The sequence below is a fragment of the Tauraco erythrolophus genome, chromosome 13 (assembly GCF_009769465.1).
Source record: "Tauraco erythrolophus isolate bTauEry1 chromosome 13, bTauEry1.pri, whole genome shotgun sequence".
NCBI classification, from domain to species: Eukaryota; Metazoa; Chordata; class Aves; order Musophagiformes; family Musophagidae; genus Tauraco; species Tauraco erythrolophus.
Window position 1 is genome coordinate 1,237,033 of NC_141477.1, and position 22,326 is coordinate 1,259,358.

The following is a 22,326-nucleotide window of genomic DNA, read 5'->3' on the forward strand; positions in this document are numbered from 1 at the left end:
TTAGACACAGAGTGGATTTCAGCTCTGCTTCTCCCCACCCTGTTTCAGCTGCCAGACTCCAAGTAGCATGTGCTACTGATCCGTACAAGATGTTTTCCCACCGGACCCCAGCGCTCCTCGGCCAGATCGGCTTCCCAGCAGCTCTGCCACCGCTCTGCCGATTTCAGGGTGCCCTTGCCGGTGGGGCAGGGACCACAGAGCCACGGGGCAGGTGGGATCCAGAAACCTCCCACGGAAAGAAGGGGGTCACCTCGAACGCTAAGCCCTCACTTTCCAGGGAACAACCCAAACACTTCCCGTCATGCCAGAGGCTGCACGTGCATCGTGGTTCTCTGCAAGCCCTGTGACTGGCACCAACCCCTGCCCACCCAGCAAAGCTGCTGGAGGAGACCCCTGCCCACCCAACACATCCCACCCTGCTGGTTTGGGACCGGCATCCAAGGAGCCGCTTCCAAGCAAACGCAACGAAGCCGCTCAGGTGCGGCGGCGGAGGGGAGCAGCCCCCCGCCAGCTCCCTCCCGGCTCCCTCCCAGCCCTCCACGATCAAAAATGGCACAAAAGCCCCGTCCCGTCCCGCTGCCACGCAGCTCCGAGGAGCTGCAGCAGCTGTTTTGCTCTGGAGAAAGCTACGGCTCCTTTTACAATCAATCAGCCACCCCATCACGGCTCTTTTTTTCTTTTAAAGGAAGCAGTTAAATCCATTTTATAGAATCCAGTGGTATTTACCCAGCTACTGCAATAGCCGCAGCCCTGCTTTCACTTTTTTTTTCCCCCTTTTTTTTTTTTTTTAATTTAAGTTAATGAAGCCATTCCCAAACGCCACGCAAGGAGCCCTGGGTGCTCCTTTCCCCCAGGCACAGCAAGAATGGTAACCAGTCACTGGAACAGTGGTTTCTGCCTTGGGGGGGAGTGAGAGCAAGAGCCCCCAGTGCTGGGAGGGCATCCAACAGCCCCACACTGGCCAAAGGGTCCCTCTTGCGCCCTTAGAAAGGGCTCCTCCATTCCAAAGGGAAACTCCAACCAGGATGCAAACTGTCTGTCCAAACTCGTTTAATCCAAACCGGCCTCCAGAGCTGAAGCAAAGCCCCCCGGGAGGCAGAGGCGTGGATCACTGATGGGACCCCTCCATGCCCCCCATCCCCAGGGAGCCCCCAAATCCCAGCCCCGCACGCTCCCCGGGAACGGGGACTCTCCAAAGGCTCCGCGAGCCAAAGGCGGCTGTTAATTAAAAACCAGCAGCGTGTTTCCACTGTTTCCCAACTCCTCACACCGCAAAGCGCCTCCCGCGCCCACCGCTGCGGTAATTAAATTACATCTGCTCCGACAAGCGCGAGCCCACCGGTGCAGAGCTCCGGGCAGCCCTTCCCTGCGGAAGCGGCCTTCCCACCAGCACCGTGTCCCTCGGAAAAGGCGTCGGGAAAGGCAAAGATACGTCAGGGTTTAAACTTGGCGCTTACGGAACTCAACGGGACACCAGAATGTCATTAAAGACAGAATAAAAACACCACAAAGGATCAGACTTTTGTTGGGGGTGTGTTTTCCCCTTCCCTCTGCCTATTATTAGTATTTTTTTTTTAAATAAACGCACTTATTTTGTTTTTAGAAAGCTGCTGGGCTGCTCCAACGACTGAGTGAGCGAGCGGAGCCGCATAAAACTTTTCCGTAAGGGAAGGAGAGAAAAGCAGAGGCGAGACGAGCCGTCCTTCGGAGCCGCACGGATGATGTGTCCCATTTCCCCCACCTCCTTATTAAAATACTTTCTGGAGAGGCGAATTCCAGCCTGAAATTAATTTTCCAAATCATATTTTACTAGGAATGCTTCCTTTTAACGGCCGGCACAGGAGCCCACCAGGGTCAATATTTCTCCAAAATTACAGCCAAGGGATTTCAGGAAGGATTTAGCCAGAACTCCTCCTGCAATTCCCGGCTGCCCAACAAGAGCACGCTCCCACCACAGCCCCGGCTGCCAGCGGCGGAGCAGCAAAAAGGCCGATTAAATCCCAAAAGCGCCCTCCACCCCCTTCCCACGGAACCCCCTTCGGACACGACGGCACAAAATTGAAGCCACGTTGGCTCCCCCAAACCCCTTCCAAGGGGCTCCGCACACATCCCGGGGAAAGCTCGCTCTGATTTAGCCCCAGCTTGTCCCAAGCGCGGGATCGTGACAATTATCACCTTTTATCCAGCGAAAGCATTTCCAGGCCTATTTTCCCCCTCTCCTTCCTTAAAAAGACACAGAATTATTCCCAATAGGAAGACGGCGACAATTTTGCCACTGGCTTTTAGGTGCACGCCGAGGAGCAGGAGGGAAGCGTTTCCCCAGCACATCCAACTGCTCCTAACCGAACCGGGGAATCGTTCCTTCCGTCGGATGCGCTACCAGTGTCCCCCCGATAACCGCCGCGGGATCGGGAACCTGCCCCTGACGTCCCAGCCCCGCGCTCCGCAAGCGCCGCCCGAGATGCCCAGGGGAGGAAAGGGCAGGAAAATATTTTCATTATTTACAGCGACGGCACCGAGGGCGAGCGGCCCAGCGCGCCACGCTTTCTCCTTCTATCTGTTGGAAAATTCCACTTCACCACGTTATTTTTCAAGGCTTTAGCCTCTCTTTACTCTAAAAACACGAGGCAGAGCCCGGCAGAGGGCTGGCACAGAGGCGGCGGTGCCCACGGAGTGCCGAAGTCCGGCGGCGAGCGCGCGCGGGGGTTTTTTATCCAGGAGAATCAGCCCAATCTGACAACGAGCACGGATTGTCCCCAACCTGGAACCGGACCTGGCAGAGCACGCGGATCCCCGGACCGGCTCGCTCGACCGCCCGCGCCGGCAGCAGTGCCCGCGAAGAGGCTCTGCCCAGCCTGCAGAAGCCAGAGGCGGGAGCGTTAAGGCGTCAAAGAAAGTGAGGGACCCCAAAACCAGACCCCAAAGACGAGGGTCCGGGGTCCGGATGCACGGGCACAGACGGATGGGGCATGCACGGGACCACGGCCGGGCTTCGGCAGCCCTCACCGCGGCAAAAACCAACCGCGGCTCCTGCCCCGGCGCTGGGATCCCTCCCCAGCGCCCGTCCCGCCCCGGCACAGCCGTTCCTGGGTGGGAACGCCGACATTTTGGGCACTTCCCACCTTCTCCCATCCCAGCGGGGCGGGTGCTGCGTCAGCAGGGACTCGGGGCGCTGGGGAAACACCGGCGCTGCCCCCCAGCCCGCTGCCCCACGCCGCATGGCACACAACCAGAAAGCTGTGCCCAGGGTGGACGAGCACCGAGCTCCAAATTGGGGAAGAAGCAAGAAAAACCTCAAACTAACCCTGGATGCCCCGTCGGGGAGCGACGCCTCCAAGCCCACCGCACCCAGGGCTCGGTGCTGGCACCAGCAGCCCCCCAGTAGATGGGGAGGACGGTGGAAAAATCCACCGGTGTGCCACCCGCCGGCTTCCAGCGTGCCCGCCGCATCGCCACCACCTCCTCCCAACGTCCCAGGCCTTGGGAATGTAAGGAAAGCCAACGCCAGCCAAGCGGGCCAGGGCAACATGGCGTCGCCCACCAGTGGCACCACGGCGAGGCCATTCCTGCCTTTTTCCAACAGAAAAAGGTGGTTTTTGGAACCGATCCGCCTGCCCCTTCGCCGGCACCGCGGACCCACCAACGCGACGGATCGATTCCCGGGGCAAAGGCTCCTTCTGCTCCCGCCGCCGGCCGCGTCTCCAGAAGGCAGGGAAGCACCAACACTCCGAGCAGGAGCGCTCGCTCCGGGAGCCCCCGTTTTCCACACTCGGAAGCGCGTGTGCACACGCGTGTGCCAAAGTTGCTTTTTCCACCCCCCAAAAAAACAAAAAGAAAAGAAAGAAATGCCTGGTTGGAATACAAGCGTCCAAGCGGGAAGGTTGTCCAAATTGTTCCAGTTTTCTCCAACCCTCAAAAACTCTTTTTTTTTTTTTTTTTTTTTAGAGAAATGCGGTCGGTAAAAACCTAAAGGATCGGGCTAAAAGCAGGATTATTTTTCTTAAACCGAGAAGGGACCAAGACAAACAAACACTCCGTGATCTTCAAGGCAAAGCCCGGCACGAGGGCGACCGAAACCTCCCCGACACCCCAGCCCAGCGCCGAGCACCTTCCACTCCTCCTCCTCGCCCTTCATCCCGGCGCGCTGCAAAAAGCCCCTTCCCATTGTTCCTGCCCCTCGGCCGGGCACAGACGCGCACACATCCCACATCCCACATCCATATCCATAGGATTTAGCCGGCCGCACAGCCGGAGCCGCAGCCCCGCCGCCGGCTTTGTTCGGACCGGGACCGCCCCGGTTCTCACCGCCGCCCCGGGGAGGGGGGGGTCCCGCTCCGGCCGACCCCCACCGCGCCGCCGCCCTCCTCCGCGGCCTGCTTTGGGAAGAGAAAAGCCAAGGAGAAAAAAAAAAAAAAGAAAAAAAGAAAAAAAAAATAGGTAATAAATCCAAGTCTAGCGGCGGTGCGGTGCCCGGGAGCGGCGATCCGGCCCGGTGGCGGCCCCCGGCACCCTCCGGAGCGCGGCCAGGCGAGGGGCGGCGGCGCCCGCGGAGCCTCCTCGAATCCCGGCCAAAAAAAAAAAAAAAGGAAATTACAGGTGAAAAAAAAAAAAATATTAAAAAATCAAAAAACAAACCACAGTTTTAAAAATAATTTAAAAAAATAAAGAGAAGAAAACCTTTTAAGAGCAAAACAATTTTTAAGAATGTAAAAAAAAAATAACTCAGAAGTAGGATTTTTTTTTTTTTTTGAAAAGGGAAAAGCCCGCAGCAGCCCCGGGGGGCTCGGCGAGGGTCCGTACTCCAGCCGGGGGTCGCTCCTCTCCGTCCGTCGAACCGCAGCCTCCAGCTGCTCTTCGCGGTGCCCGCTCCGCTTCGCGGGGAGGGATGTTTTTCCTTAAAAATCTGGCGGTTTTCGTAAATACATACATTTGGTTGTTTTTTTTTTTTTATAGCTTTCCCGGGTTTAAGCGATTTTTGCCGGGGGGGTGCGAGGCGGCTTCCCCTCCCCCGTTCCCCCGCGCCCCTTCGCCGCACGTACTTGGGGTTCCCGGCGCTCCACGACACCGGTTCCAGGCTCTTGGCAAGCGGCGCGGCCAGGCGGCACAGGGCGAGGAGGACGCCCAGCAACCACCGCCCGCCGCGGGGCCGCGCCATCGTCCCTCGGCGGGCGGGACGGGACGGGCGTCAGGCGCCCATACCGCTTCCCCGCCGCCTTCCTCCGTCTCCCGTCCCGCCGCCGCCGCCGTCCCCTCCCGCACAGCGGCGCCGCCCGCCGCGACGATCGCTCTACTCCTCGGCGCAGGCAGCGGAACGGGCAGCCCTGAGCGCGACGGCCAATCGCTGAGCGGCGCGGGGGGGGGGCCTTGAGGCGCGGGGACACGCCCACTTTCTGCTCTTAAAGGGCGCGCGTACTTTTTTTTTTTTTTTTTAAAAAAAAAAAAACAAACACAAGCGGTGAGCGCGAGAAGTGGGGGGGGGTGGTAGAGGGGGGGACGGGGATGGGGACGGGGCGTCGGGGCGCCGGGATCCCGGCGCCCCGACGCCCCGTCCCCATCCCCGTCCCTCGGTGTTTAGCCGCGATCCAACAGCGCCCCCTCGCGCACGCCGGTGGCCACGCCCCTGCCCGCTCCCGGGGGGAACCGGTTGAACCGGCTTGGGGGGGCGGGATGGGGCCGGTTTAGGCCGATTTATCTTTAAATACTAAAGAAATTCAGCGGTTTTTTTTGAGTTTTTTTGGGTTTTTTTGAGTTTTTTTCAGGGTTTTTTTAGTTTTTTGGGGTTTTTTTTGAGTTTTTTTGAGTTTTTTTGGAAAAAAAAAACACATTCTGGAGTCGGTTTGCACTCTAGGAAGAAAATTTAAAAGAAATCTCCATAATTAGTTTGCTGTGTGTTACAAAAATAATAAAAAGCCGCTCTGGAGTTAGTTTGATTTCTTTTAAAGAAATTAAAAAAAAAAAAAATCCGGAGTCAGTTCACTTTTTATTAAGATTTAAAAAAAAACAAAAAACAAAAAACAACTCGAGTCGGTTCACTTTCTCTTATAAAAATAAAAATCCAAACCTCTGGAGTCGGTTTAATTTAAGAAAACTGAAAAATAAACAACTCTGGAGTCACTTCACTTTCCGTTACAAAAATAAATAAGGAAAACTCCAGAGTCAGTTCTCTTTCTATTAAGAAAATTTAAAATACAGCTCGAGTCAGTTTGCTTTCCGTTACAAAAATGGGGAAAAAACCCTCTGGAGTAGTTCACTTTCTTCTACAAAAATAATAACAACAAAGCCCCCTCTGGAGTCAGTTTCAATTTCCAGCAAAAAAATTTAAAAAAAAAAAAATCCCTCCAGAGTCAGTTTGCTTTCTATTATGAAAGTTAAAAAAAAAAAAAAAACACCCCACACCAGAGTCAATTCGCTTTTTATTAAGAAAATTTTAAAGAAACTCGAGTCAGTTCACCTCCTATTAGAAAAATTAAAAAAAACCCACCACAAACCTGTGGAATCAGTTCACTTTCAACTGAAAAAATTCGAAACGCTCTCGTTCCGCAACACCCCCAGAATTATTTCTCTCCGTTACTTGTTTTATTTCGCTATTTCAGCGGGGGTGGCCCGCGCCGCTCCCACGACGCCCTGAAACAAAAGAGATGGGAATACTTGAGGAAGGAGGGAAAGAAAAGCAAAAAATAACGTTATTTTCATTTTTTGGAGGGGGCAGCCTGCGCGGGACGCCGTGGCTGAGCGATGGGGGAGTGGTACCCGCCCTGCCCGCCCGTTTCTCCCTATCCCTGCCCCATCATCTCTGCCGATGACATCGCACTCGGTTGCCATGGCGATGCCGGCTCTCCCGGCATCAGGTGGGGATCCAGAGCCTGGGAATCCTTCAGGAGGAGGATGCTGTCTCAGCGGGCACCAAACCAACCGCTGGTACGGTGGGAAGGGCACAGCGGCGCGGGAACAGGGCTCCTCCGAGGCAGCGCGTGTCTCGAAGAGGTGGGAGAACAGGAAAAGCCCTTCCCAGCCTGGACCAGTGTTGCTCCTGGAACACCCAGTAAAGTCACTCCGTGATAAAATCCTGCTTTTCCCATCCAGCCCCGGTAAGGAAATCAGTGGTGCCAAACCAGGGCCATTCCGTGGATGATTCCGAGTAAAAAAAAACAATAAACTAATTGGAAAATGGTTCCGAGCCTCAGCTGCACCAGTGGCACTGGGGAACTGGGCTGAGCACCGGCTGGGAGCAGCAGGATGGGATTGCTGGTCTGGAGCGGGCCCAGGATCTCTGCACAGCTGCAAGGGGCAGCGGGGGCAACGACAGCCCGTCCTTCTCCAAAAATCCCGGGCTCTGGGAGCCACCCTGGTGCTTGCACAGGGAGCTGCTGCCCTGCCCGTGCCCGCCTGTCAGCCCGGGGAGCCGTGGGCACTCACCGCCCCCTTCCCTTGCTTCTGCCCTTCTCTTTCCCCAGCACATTCCCAGGGCTGGCAGGGGCATTCCCGTGCAGTGCATCCAGCCACGGGCACAGCCTCCCCCAGCCCCTTCCCCGGAGAGGCAGGGGAGCGTGCACAGAAAGCATGCACGGGGAGCGTGCATGGAGCAAGTGTGCACGGAGAGCAAGCGTGCACGGAGAGGGCACACCCAGAGTGTGCACAGAGCAAGTGTGCATGGAGCAAGCATGCATAGAGAGAGCACTTGTGCACGGAGCAAGCACACGCAGAGCGCGCACGGAGCGAGCGTGCATGGAAAGAGCATGCACAGAGCACGCACGGAGCGAGCATGCCCGTCTCGGGCACACCTGCCAGCAGCACTGGCTAAAGTCGAGGCGCTGCCCGGGCGAGCTCAGAGGCTCCCGCTGTGCCAGCCCCAGCCCTCGCACCTGCCCGGAGGATCCACGTGCCATAGTCAGGGAAGCAGCAGCTCCCACGCCGAGGGCACACATAGAGGGCGAACAGAGCTCCACATGCAGCGCAGCCCGGGCCCAGCTGTGCCAGGCGTTCTCCTGCAGCGGGGTCACCCAGAGCCCCGGGAGCTGGCACAGCAGGATGCAGCTCTGGATGCAGGAGAGGCGATGGTGGGACTCAGCCTGCGCTCCCACAGCACAGGGTGGCTCTGGCTGCCTTTGATGTCCTGAGCTGGGACAGCTGCCCGGCGTGTTAAATGGCTCCAGGTGTCACGAGTTTCGGGGGATTCAGCTCCCTCCCCGCTCCCAGGAGGGTAACGCTGCACCGGGCTCCCTTCCCAGCCCTGCTCCCCCTCCCGTGCATCACACCCCAGATATCCCACCTGTTTCTTCATTATTCCTGATATGCTTCATTCTAACGGGACGAGGCGAGGAAAAAGTTACTGCACCCCCTCGGTAAGATCCAGCACCACCCCTGATCTCCGCAGCTCTCCAGCAGCTCACCCCCACCCCCCCCTCCGGAGCAGCCGTGGCTCATGGTTTCTTACCGAGCACAATCACACCCTCATCAAGTGGTGATCCGCATCCCGGAATGTATTCCACAGCCACTTCGTATTTAAATTACCCGAGAAATTTGATAGCGAGAGAGTAATGGGATAAAACAGAGCGAAAAGAAAATTTAGGCTGAACACCAGGAAAAAACTGCTTAGTGCTGAAATCTGTTGGGCCGTGGGATGGTTCCCCCAGGGAAGCGTCGGAGTTATTTAAAACTCACCTAAATAAAAACCGGTGGGGAATAAACTTTGCTCATCCCAAAGGCACGGGCGCCGTGGGACCCGGTAGATTTTCCCCCTAACTGTTTTCTGGGATGAAACGGATGAGGTCTCCCCGGGCCGAGCTCACGTGTACCCCGCACGGCTTTGCAGCGAGGCGCAGCCCCCCTCCCTCGGCAGAGCCTTTCCAGGGAGATGGGGGCCAAAACTCGTGATTAATCCAACCTCAAAAAATAAACCACCAACCCACAGGGATTTTTTGAAACGCCGGGACACGGGATGCGAGGAGGTGTCTGACAAGCCCTGTACCTATTAAACAGCAAACAGCCAGGCAGAACGGGTGCCAGGAAGCCAGTGCCACGCTGCGAAATCAGGGGATCAGGTTCAGAAATGAAGGTGATGTCAAGGATCTGCCTGCGCCGTGATTTATGCCATCATTCTCGCGCTCCGACTCCTGGAAACTTGCACCTTCTGCAGATGTGCCGGCTGATTAAAATGATGCAACATATTTGCTGGCTGTGTAATGTGATTTAAATTAAAAATCCCATATTCTAACTGAAAATCTGCTCCGGCTGCCTGCCTCCGGCGCTTCCCACCTGCCCGGGGTGCCGGGGTGGAGCGGGGGGAGAGGCAAGGGGGGAGCTGGGGGCATTAGAGCTGTGGGGGCAAGGAGGGAGCGGGGAAACGCAGCGGCACAAGGTGATCGGGTTCCAGAAGGCACGTTTTATGGGGCTGAGAAGTCTCCTGCATAATGGTCCGGGGAAGGAAGTATTAAAATCTTTAACCAGTTTTCAGAGACGCGATAATTAAGGTGTTGTAAGCTACAATTGCCTGGGAAAAAAAAAAAAAAAAAAAAAAAAAAGGCAAGGAATGAGATTTTTATCACTTCAGAAGTGGCCACTCATGGATTTGAGGTTTAAAAAAAAGATTAAAAAAAAAAAGAACCTCTGCAAGAAAAAGAAAATGTAAAGGGCCACTGGATGGAGAAGGGTCCGGCCAGGGTGGTGAGGAAGAAGAGTGGCAGAGAGCAGGAGCTCGGTGTGCAGCCGCCGGCGTGGGGAAGTCGAGGAACCTGGTTCAGGAGAGCACTCACCATCATCCCGCGTCCAGCCACGTGCCGCTTTCATCCGGCGCTTTCATGGAGCTGGAGCACAGGCTCAGCGCCTGAGCATCTTCCATGGAGCTGCTCTCCTTCACCGGGACCTCTGGGAGGGAAGAATATCGGCCTTAAATTAATGGGGCCTCAACTCATTGGGAGCAAATCCACTTCTTTGGCTGCGCCCCAGATGATGGGCAGAGGGGAGGAGCGGAGCCGATGGGCTGCTGAGGGGGAGCGGAGAGCAGCTGCACCCCGGGCGGGCGGCTGGCAGCACCCAAAAAACACAGCAGGAGGGCAACCGTGGGGAGAAAGGTCCTGAGCATCCCGGATTTACTGAAACCCAACCTGTGAACGCTAAAAGTCCCCACCAGAAACGGGTCACCGTGCTCTTCGGAAGAGTAACGGCGCCGGGTGAGAAGCGCTGAGGAGCCCTTTTTAGCTTTTTCAAACGATATTGTAGAAAACATGATGAAAATTACTCAAATCAGCTGGAGCATGAGCAGCCCTAAACTACATGGTGATACATCCCAACAGCGACCTGGTGGGAAAAAAAAAAAAATATATATATATGAAGTAGCAACGTACCCACTTGTGCCGAGCTTGTGGGAGGAGGCAGGAGCTAGAGTTGGGAGTATCCAACGGGGACTGCAGAGGTCATTCCTTAATGTCTTCCTTAATGACCTGGCAGAAGACGTGAATGGCATGTTAATGACCTGGCAGAGAAGATTGTCAATGAAATTCCAGCTTGTCAATGAAATGCCCATGGATACCCCTGCTCCGTGCGGGGCGTGGGTACTTCCATGGTCAGGGAAACGTGAAAGGGACCTAAACAACTGGAAATGCACTCGGGAAACTTAATGATTTTGTTGGGGGGGGGGGGAAATCTAATCATCTCTATGTGGGGCCAGTGATTAAGAACTTGTTGGAGGGGAAGAGCGGCAGCCAGCAGCTCAGCAAAGCTGCCGGGGACAGCAGCGGCAGCAGGTCGGGTTTAATATGCAGCTATGCCGGAGCTCTTCTCGTCCACCTCTCCCAGGGAAAACACAAAGTGCATTTTCAGGTCACTGATCCACCGAAAGAAGGAAAAGCCCCAAAGAGGAGCAGGAGCGGGAGGAATGGTATGTAAGGCGAGATTTGAAAACACATGGATCTGTTTTCTTTGGACTGGTAGCGGCCAGGGGAAGTCACAACTGCATGCAAATATCCCACAAGGTTTTAACACCAAAGGAAAAATGATTGAGGGTGGCAGAAGAACAGAAGGCGACCTCGGGCCGTATCCTACCCCAGGGGAAACTGCCGGGAGCCGCGAGGCAGTGCCTCGCACCGCGCCGGCGTCGTGCCGGGGCACGTGGCTGCCGGCGGAGGAGCCCCGGGCATCACACCTCCATGGCTCCTGGGGCTGCTCTCCTGCTTGCCGCAGCCTCTGCTCCTTGGCCGGGGCAGCAAATAAAAGTGTTGCTGTCCCCAGGGTCACACCTGTCACCCCCAGTGTCAGATCTGCTGTCCCCAGTGTCGGACCTGCCGTCCCCAGTGTCGGATCTGCCGTCCCCAGTGTCAGATCTGCTGTCCCCAATGTCAGATCTGCCATGCCCAAGGTCAGACCTTCCATGCCCAGGGTCAGAGCCTGTGTCTCAGCATGACAGCGGGTTTCTGCTACTGGTTGGAAAGGGCTGGGGGACTGGTGTGCATGGCCACATGGTCACAATGCCACTGCGGGAAGGACCTGGAGGGAGATGGGCTGGATGGGCTGGACTCTTCTCCCAGCTCCCAAGTAGCCTCCCGGGGCAGGGTCCCCACAGAAATCCCAGCACGTACCTACCCGCGCAAGTGCCCCAAACCAGTTGGTGATCTCACGTGAATGAGCTAAGAGCTGGCTGGGTCCTGCCAGGATTTACATGGGAGGCTCCAGAGAGTCTGTGTGTACTCACAACCCTCCCGCCGAGAGCCGCAGCTCTCCCCGAGGGGAGGAGGAGCGGGGCTCCCTTTCCTGCTTCCCCACCCAGCCCTGCCAGCTCCGGCTCGCTGCCAGCCGTCCTGCACCGGGCGGCCCACGCTGCCTCCCCGTGCGGCTGCGCGGCCCTGCCAGCACCGTCTCTGCTGCCCTGGGCCAGTGAGACCCAGCACCCTGCCCCCCTGCATCCCTGCACCCCTGCAACCCTGCATCCCTGCATCCCCAGCACCCCTGCATCCCTGCATCCCTGCACTCCTGCATCCCTGCATCCCCACACCCCAGCATCTCAGTACCCCTGCATCCCCACATCCCTACACCCCAGCACCCCTACACCTCTGCACCCCTGCATCCTCACACCCCAGCACCCCTGCATCCTCACACTCCAGCATCCCTGCATCCCTACACCCGAGTACCCCTGCACCCCTGCACTCCCGCATTCCCACGTCTCTGCACCCCACAGCCCATCCCCACCCACTCCAGACGTCGGAGGGGACCCCAGTTTCCCACAGGGCACCAAGGCTATGAAACCCTCCCGTTTGGCAGCACCCGATGCCATGCAGCCTGCCTGGACCATCGCTGCGTGCCCGCCGCAGGTTCTGCCAGCGCAGCCCGGGCGCGGCGGCGGCGGCGTTGCTTTTCCAGCCGCGCTGAGACGCTGACTCCCGGCGCGGAGCAGGACCGGGCAAAAGGCAGAAGAGGAAAGCGGAGAAACGATGCTTTATCTCAGCAATCGCAGAGGGGATAAACTGACATCATGAGGAGTTGCACAGCAGCATTTCTTTTGTGGGGCTGGTAATTTGTGACAGCGAACATCACTGAATATATCTTAATTAATGTTTATTTTGATGGCTGTGTAGGTTTGGGGTGACGTGTCCCTGAATCTGGGACTGGGAAGGGGGCAGGGTGGCGGGGAAAAAAAAGCAGATTTTTTTTGACTTGCTGCCCAGAACCACAAAAATGTCTTTTAAAGCCTCCCTCCCTCGCCCTAACAGGCTCATCAGGAGCGGAGCAGAGATCGTGGAAAGAAGAGAGATAGAAAGATAGAAATTCAGAGGAAGGAGGTGAGGGGCAAAGACATGGGAAGGAGACAGACAAGCACACACAGAGCAATTTGCATGTTTTATGAGTCTTTGATTTCGGTGTATTTACAACCTCAACGCTAACACCCCGGTGGGAAGTTCTGGAGATCACTGTATTTACCCTCTTCCCTTTACATCTTTATCGAGCGATCTGTCTGTCTCGCCTCCAGCCACTCGTTTAACGAGCTGCATCTACAGCAGGTACCAGCCAGGTTCAGGGCAGACCCTTCCCTGCCAGCCCCTGGCACCAGTTCCATAACTGGCACGCCACCGGCACCGCACCTCTCCGCAGGGAGAGGGACACCCCGGCCACCCCCCAAGCGCTCGGATCCCCTGTCCCCACAACTTTCCCCCAATCCAGCCTCTGCAACGCGGCGGCGAGCTGCTGGGGTGCCATGGGGTGCTGCCCCTGCCCCACCGGCCACTGCACCGTGCCCGGGAAGAGAGGATGTTTTGCCAGGATGCTGCTGGCAACGCACAGATAATCTTAGGCAACAGCAGAGCTGCTGATGTCTATTTTTTATTTTTCTCAATGGAGCTCATCTCTTTGTTGCTTCAAAGGTGGGCAACAGCATTTCTGGGATCAGGCCAGATGGTTTCTGCTTCAGCGATGGGTTTGTTCAGCGCAGGGGAAGGGGTGCCCGAGCCCGGGGCATTTGCTTCCTAAATGGGAGAGACGCCGAGGGTGCCCTGTGAGCATCCCATTCTTCTCCCATTTCTTTCCCATTTTCCTCCTCCTTGAGCCATTTGCTTCCTGTGTTTCCACCAAAAGAGCTGAATTCCCTGCTTTAATGAAGCATGCCACGGAAACGGGATGCCCGGCAGGCGCAGCGGGTGCAGCGGGCAGGAACACGCAGCCAACTGCTTTGTGTTCATTCGACGTTTGAAACGTTGCACCCAGCTCCAGAGAAACTTCTGGAAGCCTCAGTTTGGGAAATGTCTTATCTACCCAGTGCGTTTCTGCTGGGGGAGGCAATTTTCAGCAGGATTTTCAAGCCTTGGGTCAACCTGCCGTCTCACCGGAGAGCCCCCGTCTCCCAGACACGACTGTGATGCACAGAGCGACTGGCTGGCGCTGGCTTTCGCAGCACCATCCTTCCAAAAATCGCGCCGTGACCCCAATTAGCACTCCGGAGAAGCGGGTAATGAATGCTTCTCCCAGTGCCCTTTCCAGCACGTTTGCTTCACATGGATCTTACGATCTGCCTCCATCAGTCAAGGCGCACCCAGAATTCACCCCTTCTGCTCTGACCCTCCCAGCGACCACGGGAAGTTTTGACGAAGGATTTTGGCTTCTTTTCGCTCTTGGATTTCCCCCATATAATCATGATTTGGGGTTTTTTTTTCCCCCTCAGATTTAGACACCCACACGCGCCCCAGAAGAAAGGAGCTGCCGGGAGCGGAGCGAGGGGTGCCCGGTGCCCGGTGCCCGGCAGCGGTCTCTCCCTGCCTGGCAGGGTGTTCTCCACCAGGGCTCCGCCATTCGAGCCGCGGGACCTGGCTCCACTTGGCTGCGAACCCCCCAGTACCGTTTCCACTCCATAATTGGGCAAACGCTGCTCTCCCTATCAGATCTTCAGCGCAAGCACTGACTAGTGCCTACAAGTCTTCAGTGAATAATAAGGAATATTCAAGGAAAATCTCGGGCTTTTTCTCATCTCCTTTCTGCCAGGAAGCTCGTTTTTTTCGGATACCTGTGGGAAGCGAAGGCAGCCGATGCTCAGGCGGCTCGCAAGCACAGGCAGTTCTTGCATGACTATTCATGGGCAAACCTCAGAGTATTTGCTTAAACGCCAAGCAGATTTGGAGGAAAAATAGGAAACCTGCAAGGCTCCGAACGGCAACGCCGGCGGAGCGGCACGACGAGCCTTCGCCGACGACTCCTCGCCTCGGCTCTGCTGCTGCTGCGACTCGTCTCGGCGCTACGGGAAGCTTCTCTCCCTGCTCCTTCAGCTCATTTATATCACTTTTTTATATTTTTTTTCCACCCCCCGACGTTATTTAAATCCTATTCCTTAATAACTCTACAACTAAAAGCAATTAAGGAGTTCAGTGAGCAGCATCAATTTCAGCAGCGCCTCTAAAGCGTGTCCAGCCCAGATAAGCCCTGCCTGGAAGGCAGCGGGAGGGCAGGGGGAGCCCGAGGCTGTGCCAAGCCCCACGCCGCAGGGTGGCACAGGGGGTCCCTGCTGCCTCCAGTCCAAGCCTTCCCGTTATCCCAGGTGCCCCTGAACCTTTTGCTCAGAGGGTGGATGGCTGGTGGGGGGCACAGCCCCGGCACCCTGCCCGCACACCCCTGAGCCAGAAGGTGCTGCTCGTCCAATAAATGATATTTAAAATAAAATAAAGAGAAAGAGAGAGATGGATTTTTCTTTTCCAGTGGAGCAATAGATCAAAAGCGACTGCAGCTGCGAGGCAGAGGATAATTACTGGCAATAACCCCCCCGGCAGCCGCTGCCGGGGAAGCAACGCTGAGCGAGATGCGGGGGGCGAAGGGGTCCGTGGGGGCACTGGCTCAGAAACGCAGGTGACAGACACAGACAGGGGTCCGGCCGTAATAATGGAGACGTTTGGCATCACACACGGGCCAGCCTGCTTAAAAGCCAGACTGTCCAAAAGCCAAACCTGCAGCCTTCCCCATCCTGCCCCTGCCCCTGCCTGTACTGCCAGGGACAGCCGACACGGGCACAGCCAGATGCCCAAGTGCCCTCACTGGCACGCAGAAAGCCCTTTCAGCCAAAACTACTTTACATTCCCTCTGACAAAGGACTTCTGCCTCCATCTCAGCAGTAATAAACACCCAGGCAGGAGAGGTAACCTCTTCCCACAGCATTTTAATGAAGAAAACACCCACTGAGATGTAAACGGCAGCCGCAGCTTGCTGCCCGACCATCTTCCTTCCGCCGTGCCTCGTGCAGGGCTGCGGCTCACCGCCCGGCTGCGGCCGCACGCAGCGCCGCGCTGCACGGCTGCCGCCCGCAACCGGTGCCGGCGCCGTACCGCAAATCCCGCAGCACGGGTCTTGCCACGCCGGGGAGCAGGGCATCCCCGAAACAGGGCACTGCCACGTGTGGGCAGCGGGCACGGCCGGGAGGGGAGCGGGCAGCAGAAAGAGGAGAGGAAATCTGCATAAATTAGCAGGAGGCAATTTTACACTCATCTTCTAATCACCCGCTGCACGCGCCGCTCGGCGGAGCTAATAACAAAGCGGGGCGGTTTCAGCCCGTGAGCGTGCTCGAACACAATGGAGATACCGAGCTTCTCATGTCAACACCTCCCTAATTACCAGGGAGCAGGTACTTGATCCGGATAAGCCAATGCCAGCTTTCTAGTAACACCCCGGGCAGGACCAGCCCCGCAGCGCGGTGCCAAGCACCAGGGGCCGGAGCCTGCCCTCCCCCTGGGACCCGCAGCCCTCCTTGGCCCAGCTTCTTCACACCAGCCGGTCCAGGCTGCTTTTCCTTCTGCAGCCCCAAAATCGCTCCTGCCTGCATCCACCCAGTGCTGAGGTGCCAGCTGCTGCCATAAGCAACCTTTGCCGATGGGCGAATGCGATGAATTTTATTTCCCCTGTGGCTGCAGCCCCTTGGAGACCTCCATCCTCAGAGCTGAGACCGGCTCAATACCCACGAGGATCCATCACGTCGCCGTGCCCGTGCTCCGATGGATCGCAGAGAGGAGATGGGGAAGGGAAGGGGTCCGCTGCTAACGTGACCCCTCCGGTCCCCTCGGGGTCTGCTCACCCCCTGGCCCTGCTGTGGGTGAATCTGACTTGTCTCCAAAACCAGCCAGCAGCTCTGATGCCATCTTTGAGTATTGTCCGTGAAAGAATGAAATAAACCCGAGAATGATTTATGGAAATGTTCCGGTTTTCACTGAAAACACAAAGGATTTTTTCTCCCAGCAATGCAGTTTGTAGCTGGAGATTTTTTTAGCTGGAAAACAAAAAGTATGCAATGTGTGCAAACAAAAGACTTTTTTTTTTGGAAGAAAAACAAAAAACAGCCTGAAAGCCCAGTTATCTGTAGGAAAACCTTTGCTGGGAGGTTCGGAAAGTCCCACTAACAACAAGCACCGTGGAGACAAAGGCTGCCAAACGCGTGGGGCAGAGCAGGCAGGTTCCCATCTGGCAGAGCGGTGCCCAGGGAGCGGGTCGGGGGGAGCAGCACCCTGGGGTCCCCGGTGCCCAAGGTGGGCTCACCCTTAACATGGAGCTGTTGCCCCCAGGACACCCCAGTCCCTTCGGTGCCATCCCCACATCGCTCTGTTCACCGCAGCCGCCACACTGCTGGTGTAAATCAGGAGAAAAGCTAAACTGACCTAAATGCAGATATTTGGCCTGAGCCTGCTGCACCCTTGGCTCTTCTGCACAGGGAGCGAGGTGCCACGAGCAAGTCAAGCCCAACCTGGCAAAACCAGACCCGGGTTCCAGCATCACCAGGGATGGCATCATCTGCCCCTCCGCGTTTTGCCTCTTTTTAGGGAAAAGCCGGGCTGCCAGAGCGCTTTCCCGGCCACGGATGGGGAGATGCGGCTCCCGCGGAGGAGCCCAGACGGGTGAGGCTCGCTCCTGTCAAAACATTTCAGAATAATAGTCATAAAGCACAGCCTGACCCAAACAAGTTAAAACAGAGCCGCCAAGGTCTGGTCACCTCATAAACCACAGATAAAGCCAGAAAGGCCTCGCTAAAGCAGGTTTGATCTTCCTCCCTTCCTGTATCTCTTTCGTAAACATCTTTGGGAGCCGCTGGAGAAGAGCCTTATTGATGAAGTCCGAAAACTAACATCCCATGGATGCCAGGAGAGCCCCGCCGACTATCCCACGCTTAATCCCGCCTGTCCACGGCCGCGCCGACCTCAGCACATTCTGCCGGCTCGGCGGAACCGCTGCCCATCCCGCCCCAAGGACTCCTCTGTTTACTTTAAGCCGATTCCTGTCAAGCTCCTCACTCAAGAAGAGAGAAAAATTGGGAAAAAAAAGAGGCCCTTCAGCCACCCCTTCCCTCCCAGCTGTCCGACCTCGGCGGGGTGTTGGCCGAAGGAGCGGGTACCATTGACAGCAGGGGAAGCATCTCAAGAGCTTTTATCAAGCCCGAGGTGCTCTTCCAAAGCCCCCTCTACCTTCTGCTCTTCTTGTGTCGCTGTTCCTGGAAGCTGTTAAAGAAGGAGCATCCTTCCAGCCCCTCTTTGGCCGGGATGAAGCTGTACGGTACATCCCGGAGGAGCTGAAAAATCTCCAGCTTTAGATGTTCCGGGAGGAACGTGGGGTGAACGCTGAGTCCTGGTCATCCCCGAGCAGCTCAGTTCCCTGCGTGGTGGCCCTGGGAGAGCCCGGCTGCCCCACGGCAGCTTGCCGGGGCCAGGGCAGGCCGGAGTAATTAGAGTAATTGAGCTCAGCTCTTGGAAGACGTCTGGAGCAGAGAAGTTGCTGTGCCAGAGTTGGGATTTCTAAAAAGCTTTCTGCAAGGTCGCTCAGCAGAGGCTGGTGAGGAAAGAGGAGCTGCTCCGGGGTTAAATGAGAAGATCTTGCAGATTAATCACTGGTTGAGGACAGCGGGCAAGGACTGGGCGTGAGCAGCCTGTTTCGGCAGTGGAGAGGACTTCCAGCCCGGTCCCGCAGGACCAGGAACCCAGAAATGATCCGGGAGAGGGGTGGGTGCAGCGGAGCAGCGAGCTTGCGTGCGGCACCGAATTGTCCAGGCAGCCAGATCTAATGCTGACGCTGAAGGATTGCAGAGAAATGTGATGACCGTGCCGAACAGGGCAGTAAAATGGCAGATGAACTTCACCGTCCTTAATTGCCAAGTAATGAACGTGAAAAGCATCGCCCCCGCCGTCCACGCGCGGCGACGGGCTCTGTATCAGCAATTACTGGTCTTTAAAGAGATCTTGGAGACATGGCAGAGAGCTCTTTGAAGACAGCCTTTCAACGGTTAGCGGGAGTCAAAAAAGGCAAGTGGAATATTAAGAACTCTTAGAGCCAGAAGAGAGAACAAAAGAGAAAATGTCATCCGGAGCCGCGGAGCTCCCGCGGCTCAGCTCCGACTGACCCGAGCCGTAAAAAGGAGAGACGGTGCAGAAAAGCATCGGAACGCTGATCAAAGGTTTGGGATAGCACCTGCACAGTGAGTGCTACAACACGACCCCGCAGCCTGGAAAAGAGGATGAAGAGGCAAATAACCGAAAAATACAGAGCAGATGGGAAAATTGACAACGCAAAGGAGTAGCAGCTTCATCGAACTGTGGGACCCATCACCAGAGGAGACTCCTCACCATCCTGCCGGGTCCACGGGGTCAGCTCAGCAGCCTCAGAACGGGCAGCAAGGAAAAACAGGATCAGCTGCAGCTAAATCCTGCCAGGGCTCGGGCCGTGCTGGGGCTTACAGAGAGCGATGGACCTGCCCCAACACTTCGCCCAGCTCTGGCGAGTGGCAGCTGTTCCCTGCCTGGCAGAGCCCTTTGAGGTGCCACGTCTGTTTGGCCATCGCAATCAAACAACACTTCGAGGTCCATCAGACAAGAAAGTCACGTCCCACCAGTTCTGCATGGCTTCCATGAAAGATGGAGAGCTTAAGGATGAGGAAAAGCAAAATGAAGAGGATCAAGCTGAGCACCATGTTTGAGTTTTTCACCTGGAACTTCCCAGGAAAGTTCTGGAGCTTTCCAGGGACCCACAGGTCAACAGTCTCTAGAGGTGTTTTCCTAGAGCTGCGCATTTGGGAAGAGGGTGTTCCTCTTAAATCCTTCATCTAGATCCTTTCTTGCAATGCCCCACTGTTTTCTAGGAATTTTCCATATCTCCCTAGGAAATCCTCAGCCTAAAGCCTTTTGACATTTTTCACAGATCTTTCTATGACTTCTGTCTAGAACACTTCCAGGAATGTTCAAGGGCTTCATAGGACTTCCACAGTCTGGAACATTTCAAGGAATACCCTCGAGCTTCATTGACCTTCCTCCATCTAGAAACTTCCCAGGAATTTTCCAGTTTTCCCAGGAGGTTTCTGGTATTTCCTTATCTACAACCTGTCCAGAAGCATCCCAATGCATTTCAAGAATCCCACGAGGGCTCTCAAGAAATTCCTCCGTCTAGAACCTTATTATGAAATTCTCCAAATACTTTTTAGAAACTTCCCCATCGAGGAAACTCTCAGGCTGGGGCTTTGCTCAGACTTTTCCGCTGCGTTCTGGAGATTCTTTCTAGGACTTTTTTGTCTGCCCTTCAGGAACACCCTCAATGTTTCAAGGAATTTCCAAATGCTTTTTTGAAGAACGTACTCCTGCTTTGCAGGAGTTTTGCCAAGCCCGCTGATTTCTGCTGCATGCCCCCCAGCCTCCCTGGGCAGCCCAAGTCAGCACGGAGGAAGGGCAGTCTCCCTTTGCTATCCCACTCCCTTAGGTGATTCCGATGATTGGATGGAGCCTAAAGGTGCAGCATCCCAGGACCTGGCTGCAGCAAAGCAGACTCCCTCCGTGGATGCCGGTGCCACCTCACCAGCTCTACCCGCTCCACGTGATGCGTATGTTGGTGGCACATGGATGGGTTAAGCCCCCCGCGCCCCGCAGAGCTGGCAGGGAGCAGGGGAAGCATCTCTGCAGCTTCCACAACCTGCCCTTGCACATTGGGTCCATCCCTCGTCTGCCCCGAGCAGGGCTGTGGGGCAGGTGGGTGCTCTCCTGGGACCCCCTCTGCAAGTCCCCGAAGGCTGTGCCCCTGCGAGCAGCCCAGCCTGAGCTCCCCGCCGGGTCCAAGGAGGCTGATCTGTCACTGTCACGCTGAGAGCCATATTCTGGGATGCGAACCACCCTTCCGCTCCTTCCCTCATTCATCACCAGCAATTAGTGGGGCGCACGTGGGCCACAGGCACGGGGGTGTCACAGGCACATGTGGCCAGATGTGAGGAGAGAAGGAAAAAGCAAAGTTGTGAGCAAGGTAAGATGGAATCCCGGTGCTGAGCACCCGGATCACTGCAGAACATCTCCTGGCCAGGCCGGCTGCTCCTCTCTCTGCTCCTGATGCCATCTGCGGGGCCACCGTGGTCAGCCCCCACTGAGGTCCATGGAGGTGCTCAGGGCTCCGGCTGCTCTGGAAGCTGGACTCTGGCTTCCTGGTTCAACAAACTCAGCAACCACCAAACCGAGTGTCCCCTTGCTCTGCAGCTTTGCACTGGGCAGGGGCTGCACAACAAGCATCTCCCAGGGGCTCCTCGGGGAGCTGGGGGGGCACCCAAGGGTCCCAACACCCACTGAACTGTGAGCTTTGCACAACACAGAGAAGAGGAACGGGGTCTGCAGGAGCGGGCAGTTCTCCCTCTGCAGACCCCTGGGTGCCCACCACCCACCCTGGCTGCCCACCACCCACTCCAGGTGCCCACCACCCACCCCTGCCCGAGGGCTTCGTTGCAAACGGACAGCACACGGGGCATAAAGCACCAGGTACCCCAGGATGGGCAGAAAGGAGAAATGCCGGGGAAAGCCGGGTGCTGCACCCCCAGTGCCAGTTTTGGGCAGCCCCCGTGGGCACGGGCAGGGTCCTGCCACCGTCCCCCCACCAGCCGCACCCTGCCTGGCCGCTTACTCATGCCCGGCGGGATGGGTGCGCCTCTTCTGCAAATATTTTCTGAAATGGAATAGCCGAGGCTGTTATTTACTCTGTTTATCTTTCTGACATTATTTATTTCCTACCTGCCGACTGGAGACCAGGGCACTGGCAGCACTGGGACCGGGCTGAGCGCGTCACCGGTGCCGTGTTGACTTTGGCAGCGGGAAGGAGAGCCCGAGCCAGGTTGGGCAGGGTGGGATGCAAAGTGCTGCCGCTGTGTGCGGCGTGGCGAGGAAGAGGAGGCGAGGAAGAAGGAGGCAGAGCAGTGGCATCAAAGGGAGGGAGAGCTGGCTCCTGGTCTCCTGGGAGAGGAGCTGCTGGGCTGCGGGGAGAGTGTGCAGGCACGAGCAAGGGGCGAGATGGGGAAATGGGGCCCAGAGACCCATTTTGCAGGAATTGGGGTTGTGATGCCCTGGGAAGCGCAGGCAGGAGCAAGCACCCATCTTCCCCCTCCTCCTCCTCCTCCTCCTCCTCCTTCTCCTCCTCCTCCTCCTCCTCTCCCATGCTGGACCTGCAGTCTGGGCTTTCTGCTGGTGACAACCCCCTTGATTGCAAAACAGCCCAAAGGACCCCGAAAGCAAGAGGCGGCTTAGAGAGGAACTGGAGGATTTGGATCCTGTTTCTTGCTTAATTCCCCTGATATCCGATCCCTGGGGAGGAAGGGAGGATCCTGGACTAAGTGGGGCTGAAGCATCTGCGTGACGAGCTCCGAGCCTTTCCCAGAGCCCCGGCGCTGCAGGTGGTGCCTCGGGCTGTGGGTGCAGGATTAGGGTGGGCTCCCGGGGGGGTGCACAGCCCCGGCGCTGCCCGGGCGAGTGGGGACAGAGAGGACGGTGGCTGGTGGCCTCCCAGTCCATTTAGGCTGACGAAGCTGAGATCACGGTGCTGTTTAACTTCAGCTAAGGCCAGTTGCTCGCCAAATCCTCCCTAATTCCTCGT

The 22,326-nt window shown here is 56.7% G+C and overlaps 1 protein-coding gene across 1 annotated transcript in view; it reads right to left on the minus strand.

The window, feature by feature from the left end:
* The window catches only part of EFNB1 (ephrin B1), a 45,913-nt gene extending 40,758 nt beyond the window's left edge, over positions 1 to 5,155 (minus strand). Inside the window, exon 1 of the mRNA XM_086619685.1 lies at positions 5,040 to 5,155. Coding sequence (XP_086475811.1) covers positions 5,040 to 5,155 — 116 coding nt within the window. The remainder of the gene's footprint in view (positions 1 to 5,039) is intronic.
* Between the last annotated feature and the right edge of the window lie 17,171 nt (positions 5,156 to 22,326).